The sequence below is a fragment of the Oncorhynchus masou genome, chromosome 11 (assembly GCF_036934945.1).
Source record: "Oncorhynchus masou masou isolate Uvic2021 chromosome 11, UVic_Omas_1.1, whole genome shotgun sequence".
In the NCBI taxonomy this organism is placed as follows: domain Eukaryota; kingdom Metazoa; phylum Chordata; class Actinopteri; order Salmoniformes; family Salmonidae; genus Oncorhynchus; species Oncorhynchus masou.
Genome location: NC_088222.1, coordinates 20,198,262 through 20,209,505, shown reverse-complemented (window position 1 = coordinate 20,209,505; position 11,244 = coordinate 20,198,262). Strand labels below are relative to the sequence as shown.

Sequence of the window (11,244 nt, the reverse complement as noted above, 5' to 3'; positions counted from 1 at the left end):
GTATGGTATTATGTACTGTAGTCTGACAGACCTGAACATTCTTGAAGTCCACTGTGATGTCACAGAATGCAGCCCTTCTGTGGTTGTTCATATCGATTCTCCATCCATAATGGTTGGGGAGATAAAAATGTACAGAAAGTTATGTGAATACATCCAACAATGTCGTTGCCATATACGTAAACAAATGAGACAGCTTCAAATCCTGTTTAAAACTTTAATGTTCGTCATGTGGAATGTCACACCTTGAGCACTAAGAGTACATAATCAAATTATATTTGCATTTTCAAATGTCATCCGAAACCCAATTATTCCATCCATATAGTTTTTCTTTGTGTACTCTTCCTAGATGGATAGCTAGCTTATAGTAACGTTACATATGCAGACTTTCATCGTTATTCTGGACTACATTAGACGAGCTTGGGATACTTCCGAGACATTGTTCTGCGATAAGAGTAAAGGAGACATTAGTTTACATCAAATATAGAGTTTACTCTGGCCAGCTAGCTAGTATATTAGCCAGCAGATCCGACCCGTTTGCTTACATAGGGTCGGACAGCATTCCTGTGTAAATTAAGCCACCGCGGAACTGGCAAAATATATGGTTTGGGAAATGTACATCAATCCAGGGATGACAAATGCTTTGTACCCCGAAATGTCTCAGTATCCCAAATATTACAGCACTGGCTCTGTGGTTTCTTAATCTACACAGGAATGATGTCCGACCCCAATGCAGCTGTAAGTAAACGGGTCGGATGCTGGATAATTAGCTAGTTTATAGGACACATGTGGCTAGTTAACGTTAGCTAGCAATGGATGGCATAGCTACAGTTAGAGGTTAGCCATTTGGCTAGCTAATACTAGGTTATCTTAATCATTACAAACGTCAGTATGATTGTGCTTTTGTCCCTAGCAATGAATTGTATACACAATAATAAAACTGCATTCTTATATTTGCCTTCAAGCCGTGAAACATTTCATTATAAAGATCGGACAGCGAGCATTTTTAACCTGCTGTGTTTAGAAAACAACATTGACGTCACATCCTGTTCAAGTTTAAATGTTGGTGCATGATCAGTAGTTCCTCCCAAAATTAATGGATTTTCAAAGTGATAGTTTGTTAAATTTCCATATAACACATCTTAATACTTCCTTATTAATACTTCCTTATAACAAATATAATGAATCTAAAATATAAAAATATGGTACTGCAAATATGAACTAATTGTATCACCGTCAATAGGTCGGAATAAAGACAGTCTATTTACTCCACTGGACTCAATTTGAAGTTAGATTTATATATTTACTCGTCTCTGATGGGCTAATCCGTTAAATAAACGCATGTTTACTAGTAAAGCATTAGACAAATCTCAACGGATCCAACTCTAATTCATTACAGTAGGTATGTGTTGCTAACATAAAATTCATAAAAAATCCTACAATGTGATTTTCTGGATTTTTTTCCCTCATTTTGTCTGTCATAGTTGAAGTGTACTTATGATGAAAATTACAAGCCACTCTCATCTTTTTAAGTGGGAGAACTTGCACAATTGGTGGCTGACTAAATACTTTTTTGCACCACTGTATATGCTGAATAGCTTTCTGCCCCTTTTCCCTGTCTAATTGCATGTCCTCACTATAGTTCTGTCAATTTTACCATGTTTTACCACTTTTTAAAAGTGTGTGGTTGTCTTGAGTAATTGTATTTATTGCCCTGCTTCATATTACAGAGGATCATAATCAATGCTCTCTTCTATTTCAGAATGGCAGAAGAACTGTCTAAACCTGGACTCAGTTCAGCAGAGGAGAAACCTCATCTACTCTCTGCCCACCCGCGGTGGGAAGACTCTGGTGGCTGAGATTCTCATCCTCACAGAGCTTCTATGCAGAAAGAGGGATGTCCTTTTCACCCTGCCATACATATCTCTAGTGCAGGAGAAGGTATTGTGGTCATTATATTATGTTTACAAAATATCTATAATTCCCCTTTCATCCAACTACACAGGGGTTATTATCCAACATTTTAGTATTCGAGGTCACATTTGGGTTAGGAAATTGTCACAAAACTCATGCCAATGGCAAATCTGAGCACTGTATTGCATGCATTTCAAGGTTCGAGGGTTGGCCAGTTTTGGCCTGGAGCTGGACTTCATGGTGGAGGAGTATGCTGGCAGTAAGGGCAGGTTCCCTACAGTGAAGAGAAGGGGCAAGTTGTACATCGGCACCATAGAGAAGGCCCACAGCCTGGTCAACTCCCTCAGAGGCCATCAGACTGGACAATGTGGGGCTGGTGGTTGTTGACGAGGTATGAAAATATCTTATTACATAAACATCTAAGACATTATCATTGGCAAATATAGAATAGCCACTCACTAAACACTAAAAGTGAATCCTCTGATGCATTGTGTATTTGATGCAATCAATTATATTGTACAACAGTGTGTAATTATTTCTCTGTTTTTATTAGCTCCACATGTTGGGTGATGGTAGCAGAGGAGCTATCATTGAGATGACTCTAGCCAAAGTGCTCTATGTCAGCAGTAGAGCCTTTATGTGCTTCTTAATTCTTTATTTTTAATAATTTATACACTACCGTTCAAAAGTGTAGGGCCACTTAGAAATTTCCTTATTTTTGAAAGAAAACCATTTTTTTGTCCATTAAAATAACATAAAATTTATCAGAAATACAGTGTAGACATTGTTAATGTTGTAAATTACTATTGAAGCTGGAAACGGCAGACAAAAAAATATATACACAGTGGGGCAAAAAACTATTTAGTCAGCCACCAATTGTGCAAGTTCTTCCACTTAAAAAGATGAGAGAGGCCTGTAATTTTCATCATAGGTACACTTCAACTATGACGGACAAAATTAGAAAAAAAATCCAGAAAATCACATTGTAGGATTTTTAATGAATTTATTTGAAGCCCAAATAAATGCTTCACAGAGTTCAAGTAACAGACAGATCTCAACATCAACCCGTTCAGAGGAGACTCCGTGAATCAGGCCTCAATGTAAAATTGCTGCAACGAAACCACAACTAAAGGACCCCATAAGAAGAAGAATCATGAGCCAAGAATCCATGAGCAATGGACATTAGACCGGTGGCAATCTGTCCTTTGGTCTGATGAGTCCAAATTTGATATTTTTGGTTCCAACCGCCGTGTCTTTGTGACGCAGAGTATGTGAACGGATGATCTCTGCATGTGTGGTTCCCACCATGAAGCATGGAGGAGGAGGTGTGATGGTGCTTTGCTGGTGACACTGTTTGTGATTTATTTCTAATTCAAGGCATACTTAACCAGCATGGCTCCCACATCATTCTGCAGCGATACGCCACTCCACCTGGTTTGCGCTTAGTGGGACTATCATTTGTTTGTCAACAGGACAATGACCCAACACACCTCCAGGCTTTGTAAAGGCTATTTGACCAAGAAGGAGAGTGATGGAATGCTGCATCAGATGACCTGGCCTCCACAATCAACCGACCTCAACCTAATTGAGATGGTTTGGGATGAGTTGTACCGCAGAGTGAAGGAAAAGCAGCCAACAAGTGCTCAGCATATTTGGGGACTCCTTCAAGACTGTTGAAATAGCATTCCAGGGGAATCTGGTTGAGATAATGCCAAGAGTGTGCAAAGCTGTCATCAAAGCAAAGGGTGGCTAGAAATATATTTTGATTTGTTTAACACTTTTTTGGTTTCTACATGTTTCCATATGTGTTATTTCATAGTTTTTATGGCTTCACTATTATTCTACAATGTAGAAACTAGTAAAAAAAATAAGAAAACCCTTGAATAAGTAGGTGTGTTCAAAATTTTGACTGTTATATCAAAATTATCAGTTTCTCTGGTTTTACTATTTATAGGTATTTGTTTGGGTAAAATTATCATTTTTTTGTTTTATTCTATAAACTACTGACAACGTTTCTCCCAAATTCCGAATAAAAATATTGACATTTAGAGCATTTATTTGCAGAAAATGGCAACTGGTCCAAATAACAGCAATGCTCAAAATGACCATTTTTATTTGGGAGAAATTATGTCACTAGTTTATATAATAAAAAATAATGTTAATTTTACCCAAACACATACCTATAAATAATAAAACCAGAGAAACTGATACTTTTGCAGTGGTCTCTTAACTTTTTCCAGAGATGTATATAAAAAATATTGAACAGTCATATCCTATTTACTTTTCATAGGTTCTTGGAAAGTGGGGCAGAAGCAATTGACGCATGCACCTGGCACCAGTAAGTTGAACTGTCTGTCCTCACCTGGCACACAGTGATGGATCAGATGTCACATGTTGCTGCTTTTCACTTTGACACAGACACTGAACAAACACAGTGTTAGTTTATTAGTGTGCTTGTAAGGTTGGGCACATGGGGTTGTCACAAGGGGAAAGAGGAACTGTTTGTAAAGGCTTGCACTAACCAGACTTCACGAGTCTGTCAGATGAGGGATGTACTTTTCAGTCGGAACACCATAGAATATGTAACTTTTTTTTTCTTCCATTGTTTAATTCCAGACATTTTAATGATACATATACAGCACCAGTCAAAAGACTGAACACACCTTCATTTTATTTATTTATTTTTTACTATTTTCTACATTGTAGAATAGTAGTGAAGACATCAAAACTATGAAATAACATATGGAATCATGTAGTAACCAAAAAAGTGTTCAACAAATCCAAATATATTTTAGATTCTTCAAAGTAGCCACCCTTTGCCTTGATGGCAGCTTTGCACACTCTTGGCATTCTTTAAACCAGCTTCACCTGGAATGCTGTTCCAACAGTCTTGATGGAGTTCCCACATATGCTGAGCACTTTTTGGCTGCTTTTCCTTCACTCTGCGGTCTAACTCATCCCAAACCTTCTCAATTGGGTTGAGGTCGGTTGATTGTGGAGGCCAGGTCATCCGATGCAGCACTCCTTCACTCTCCTTCTTGGTCTACCTGCCCTCCAGGACACCTACACCACCCGATGTCACAGGAAGGCCAAAAAGATCATCAAGGACAACAACCACCCGAGCCACTGCCTGTTCACCCCGCTATCATCCAGAAGGCGAGGTCAATACAGGTGCATCAAAGCGGGGACTGAGAGACTGAAAAACAGCTTCTATCTCAAGGCCATCAGACTGTTAAACAGCCATCACTAACATTGAGTGGCTGCTGCTAACATACTGACTCGTCTTGAGCCACTTTAATAATGAAAAATGGATGTAATAAATGTATCACTAGCCACTTTAAACAATGCCACTTTACATAATGTTTACATACCCTACATTACTCATCTCATATGTATATACTGTACTCTATACCATCTACTGCATCTTGCCTATGCTGTTCGGCCATCGCTCATTCATATATTTTTGTGTATATATTCTTATTCATTCCTTTACACTTGTGTGTATAAGGTAGTTGTTGTGAAATTGTTAGATTAGATTACTTGTTAGATATTACTGCATGGTCGGAACTAGAAGCTCAAGCATTTTGCTACACTCGCATTAACATCTGCTAAACATGTGTATGTGACAAATAACATTTGATTTGATTTGACTGTCATTTCTCTTTGCTCCTTTGAGCTGTTCTTGCCATAATATGGACTTGATCTTTTACCAAATAGGGCTATCTTCGGTATACCACCCCTACCTTGTCACAACACAAAAGATCGGCTCAAACGCATTAAGAAGGAAAGGAATTCCACAAAGTAAATGTTAACAAGGCACACGTTCATTGAAATGCATTCCAGGTGACTACCTCATAAAGCTGGTTGAGAGAATACCAAGAGTGTGCAAAGCTGTCAAGGCAAAAGTTGGCTGCTATGAAGAATCTCAAATATAAAATATATTTTGATTGGTTTTACACTTTTTTTTGGTTGCTACTTGATTCCATGTGTGTTATTTAATAGTTTTGATGTATTCACTATTATTCTACAATGTATAAAAAATAAAGAAAAACCCTTGAATGAGTAGGTGTGTCCAAATTTTGGACTGGTACTGTATGTTTCTGTCATGTCACTTTGATTTTTTATTTTTTTTATTTAACTAGGCAGGTCAGTTAAGAACAAATTCTTATTTTCAATGATGGCCTAGGAACAGTGGGCTAACTGCCTGTTCAGGGGCAGAACGAAAGTTTTGTACCTTGTCAGCTCAGGGGTTTGAACTTTCAACCGTCCAACGCTCTAACCACTAGGCTACCCTGCCGCCCCAAATTTGAAGAACTGATCTTTAATCGACTACTCTGTATTTTTATTAGTTACTATGTCAACGGAAGACACACATCTTTAAAATATTTCCTAGACCCTGAGGTGCTATACACTTTAGCCCTGAAAACACATGGAGGTAATGAAAAGATGTGGAAGTACGAGTCTAATCATAGTATATAAGATATTTTTCATTTTATAGATGAGTGCCAGTGCACAGCAATTTCACAGGAAATAAAAATGTGTATGTTTTATATTTCAGTAAAGGCAATTAACTGGTTGTCCGGTGTCTTGTATCCTCAGACCGTTGATCTGGCATCCCCTGGGAAGAAGGTGTGGCTTGGAGAGTCTAGTTCTGCCTATGGAGGCGGGGCTAAGGGGCTGTCTGACACATTTGTCGCTGGATTCATGTGAGTGTGTGTGTCTGTGAGGACAGAAAGATAGACCCATTCAGAATCATACCCTGATACCACGTGAGCCGGAGTGATCATTTTAGTCTGACTTAGTCTGGATGTTGTAACAGGCAGCCTACTCATACTGGCCAGACTCATGGCGCTCCACTGTGGGAAGAGAGACTATAGACAGCCTAGCTTTGCATGCTCAGTGCACTAGCAGCAATTGAGTCAATTATGTTTTTAGTCTACTCTCATGGAAGGGAATCTCTGCTATTTGGGAATGTGGAATTCATTGAATTTACAGGTCACCTGTCAGCCTGCATCTCATGATCAATCTTTCAACCATGCCCTGTTCCAGGAAGACTTACAATAGTAGTCTCGCGTGCCAAATTATTTTAAAGGAATGCCACAAAAATGCATGTCCCATGATGTATCCAACATTGACTTAATCCAGTGTGAGGGAAGTATTTTCTTACAAGGGATTACATCTAATGTAATTCTCATTGAGCATGAATACAGTTGATTGTTTCTAGATCAGATGATATGTGGCTGAATCTCATTATTGTCCCATTTTTTTTTATAGTGTCTTGAAACAGTACTGCAGGGGTAGGCAACCCTGTTCATGGAATGCTGCAGGTACTGCAGGATTTTGTTTCAACTAGGCACCACACCTGACCAACTGAGCTAATTGATCAGTTCAGTGATTTTCTAAATTCAACACACCTGGTCCTCCTGGTTGGTTAAATCAAAAACATGAAGTGCCTGCGGCACTCCAGGACCAGGGTGGCCTACCCCTGCAGTAGTGTATTTGTGGTGTAAAATAACTCTTTAATGATTACAGGTGACTGGATAAACTGGGCCTTGGTGCAAAGCTTGGTTTAGATGTTGTAATCAGGCAGGTTTTGATTGGATCTGGGACTTACCACCTGGTAGATGATAACCTCGATCCACATCCTGTAAGAGAAATTCTTGTTTATTCTCCTCATGTCTTTTGAATTCCTGAAAAAACGCCAATGATCCAATTAAGTATTTTTTTTATTAAAAAAAAGAGTTTGTCTATTCTAGGAGTATTCCATTTTTCTATATATAGTAAATTATCTGGTTTATATTTGTATCACTTTGGCAGGATTACTGGCTATCAGTTCTGTACAAGAGGCTTGCTGGACCAGAGGTGCTGAGTATAGAAGCCTTTTCCATTTTGGGAAAGAGTACGGGTCTACCTACACTGCACTAACAAGAAAAGGCATTTCACAATCTAGCTGTATTAAAGATGGAATCCGCAAGACGAAATTAGACGAATTAGACGAAACAGGCAGCGTATTAAAAGAAATTCCAGCACATTCTGCTGTTCTATAACGCATGCAATGTGACAGAAAGTGTTCACTGTTTGCAGTAATTTCCTTGTTGTAGTGTCTCAAACGGACGTGGGAGTTTCACCAATTATGCATTCCAGCTTTAAGATGTGAGACAATCACTTGTGTTTGAGACAACCATCCTGCCTGTCCCTCAATTTTCTCTTCCTCTCTTCTCCAGTACAAGCTACAAAAGTGGAGCAGTCACATTGTTTGCTCTGAACCTGAGTAAGAGCCCTGTGAGGATTGCTGTGCTTGCCATGGTCCCTAAAAGCCCTGTAGAGGCCTTCGTTCTTCAGTCTGAACAGCCTGGCGAGGAGGGACTCTACTCGAAGTAGGCTACCATTAATCTTTATTCCCATCAATGGGGCCACTAACCTTAAGTTTGTTGCTTGAACCTTTTTGCTGGCTTTTTATTATTATTATTGTAATTTTTATTTTTATTGAACCTTTATTTAATTAGGCAAATCAGTTAAGAACAAATTCTTATTTACAATGACAGCCCACCCTGGCCAAACCCGGACGACGCTGGGCCAATTATGTGCCGCCCTATGGGACTGCCAATCATGGCCGGATGTGATACAGTCTGGAATCGAACCAGGGACTTTAGCCATGCCTCTTGCACTGAGATGCAGTGCCTTAGACCACTGCGCCACTCGGGAACCCTGTACAAGGAAGTGTTACCTGTTTCTGCTTTTGTCTTGCCTTGTAACATTGTCAGTGTAAACAATACCGTGCTAAAAAACTATAATGGAGACTATCTGTGTGCTGTGATCTCCAGGTCTGTGAAACTCAACAGAGAGGTGTTGAAGATGGTGGATGATCGAACTCTTCCATCACTCCAGGGAACTCCTCTTGCTGCAGGAGAACATCTCAGACTCCCTGGTTATTCCTTTGCCTAATATCTCCTCAGTGAGGCCCAGGCACTGGCCTGCCGATGACCCCAACTGGAGAGGAGGACTTGAGAAGATGGATGTATATTCACTGTCTAGACTAACAGGGAAACACTTGACTATTACTCTAAACACTGCTGTATGTTTTTGCCAAAGAATGTTAAAAAGGTGAATGTGGTAAAATGATTCAATATATATATTTTAAATAACTTTGTTTTCAGCTACAGAGCCAGTCAAACATTTCTTCAAGACTATTGGAAAATCATTCCAGGTGAAGCTGGTTGAGAGAATGCCAAGCGTGTGCAAAGCTCTCATCAAGGCAAAATGTGGCTATTTTGAAGATTCTCAAATCTAAAATATATTTTGATTTGTTTAACAATTCTTTGGTTACTACATGATTCCGTATCAGTTATTTCATAGTTTTGATGTCTTCACTATTATTCTACAATGTAGAAAATAGTAAATATAAAGAAAAACCCTTGAATGAGTAGGTGTGTCCAAACTTGTTCTATACATATATAATATATATATATTTCAGTTGAAGTCGGGATGTTTACATACACTTAGGTTAGAGTCATTAAAACTAGTTTTTAACCACTCCACAAATTTTGTGTAAACAAACTATAGTTTTGGCAAGTCGGTTCGGATATCTACTTTGTGCATGACGCAAGTAATTTGTCCAATTGTTTACAGACAAATTAAATCACTGTATCACAATTCCAGTGGTTCAGAAGTTTACATACACTAAATTGACTGTGTCTTTAAATGGCAAATAAAAATCCAGAAAATGATGTCATGGCTTTAGAAGCTTCTGATAGCTTCTGGCTATTTGACATCATTTGAGTCAATTGGAGGTGTACCTGTGGATGTATTTCAAGGCCTACCTTCAAACTCAGTGCCTTTTTGCTTGACATCATGGGAAAATCAAAAGAAATCAGCCAAGTCTGGTTCATCCTTGGGAGCAATTTCCAAACACCTGAAGGTACCACGTTCATCTGTACAAACAATAGTACGCAAGTATAAACACCATGGGACCACGCAGCCATCATACCGCTCAGGAAGGAGACGCGTTCTGTCTCCTAGACATTAACGTATTTTTGTGCAAAAAGTGCAAATCAACCCCAGAACAACAGCAAAGGACCTTGTGAAGATGCTGGAGTAAAAGTATCTCTATCCATAGTAAAACAAGTCGCATATCGACATAACCTTAAAGGCCGATCAGCAAGGAAGAAGCAACTGCTCCAAAACCTGCCATAAAAAAGCCAGACTACAGTTTGCAAAAGCACATGAGGACAAAGATCGTACTTTTTGGAGAAATGTCCTCTCGTCTGATGAAACAAAAATAGAACTGTTGGGTCATAATGGCCATCGTAATGTTTGGTAGAAAAAGGGGGAGGCTTGCAAGCCGAATAACACCATCCCAACCGTGAAGCACGGGGGTGGCAGCAGCATGTTGTGGGTGCTTTGCTGCAGGAGGGACTGGTGCACTTCACAAAATAAATGGCATTGAAGGAAGGAAAATTATGTGGATATATTGAAGCAACATCAGTCAGGAAGTTAAAGTTTGGTCAAAAATGGGTCTTCCAAATGGACAATGACCACAAGCATAATTCCAAAGTTGTGGCAAAATGGCTTACGAACAACAAAGTCAAGGTATTGGAATGGCCATCACAAAGCCCTGATCTCAATTCCATAGAAAAATTGTGGACGGAACTGAAAAAGCATGTGCGAGCAAGGAGGCCTACAAACCTGACTCAGTTACACCAGCTCTGTCAGGAGGAATGGGCCAACATTCACCCAACTTATTGTGGGAAGCTTGTGGAATGCTACCTGAAACGTTTGACCCAAGTTCAACAATTTAAAGGCAATGCTACCAAGTACTGATTGAGTGTATGTAAACTTCTGACCCACTGGGAATGCGATGAAAGAAATAAAAGCTGAAATAAATCAGTCACCCTACTATTATTCTGACATTTCACATTCTTAAACTAAAGTGGTGATCCTAACTGACCTAAAACCGGGAATCTTTACTAGGATTAAATGTCAGGAATTGTGAAAAACTGAGTTTAAATGTATGTAAACTTCCGACTTCAACTGTATATATAGGCAATACTTAATTAATGTACAATTGTTTCATATTTGATCCCAAAACCCTGACACTAAACACAACTTGTTTACATTCTGTTTACACTTATTAGTTGCATTTTTCAGTTTTCTATTTTGGTACACTGGGATACAACTCTATTATAAACTTTTTGTTTTTAATATCTTTGTACAAAATTATTTTTGAAGAGAAAATAAATTCATTAATGAATTCAAAGCATGTCATGCTATAAAGTTCATATTCTTTGTTTAATATTCTCTTAATACCATTACTGAACTTAATTTGAATCAGTG

The 11,244-nt window shown here is 38.8% G+C and overlaps 1 protein-coding gene across 1 annotated transcript; it reads left to right on the top strand.

Moving 5' to 3' along the window:
* The first annotated feature begins 2,138 nt into the window (after positions 1-2,138).
* On the top strand, positions 2,139-9,625 carry LOC135547922 (heparanase-like). The gene is made up of 5 exons (XM_064977130.1): positions 2,139-2,302; positions 4,202-4,249; positions 6,511-6,617; positions 8,136-8,288; positions 8,736-9,625. Exons 2-5 carry the CDS (start codon positions 4,235-4,237, stop codon positions 8,854-8,856), a joined length of 396 nt encoding a protein of 131 aa, XP_064833202.1. The 5' UTR covers positions 2,139-2,302; positions 4,202-4,234; the 3' UTR covers positions 8,857-9,625.
* The last annotated feature ends 1,619 nt before the right edge of the window (positions 9,626-11,244 follow it).

Bases quoted from the DNA above. Each gene is read 5' to 3' on its own strand.
- LOC135547922 (XM_064977130.1), top strand. The intron at 6,618-8,135 runs GTGAGTGTGTGT...TCTCTTCTCCAG, and splicing joins ACATTTGTCGCTGGATTCAT to TACAAGCTACAAAAGTGGAG. The intron at 8,289-8,735 runs GTAGGCTACCAT...TGTGATCTCCAG, and splicing joins GAGGAGGGACTCTACTCGAA to GTCTGTGAAACTCAACAGAG.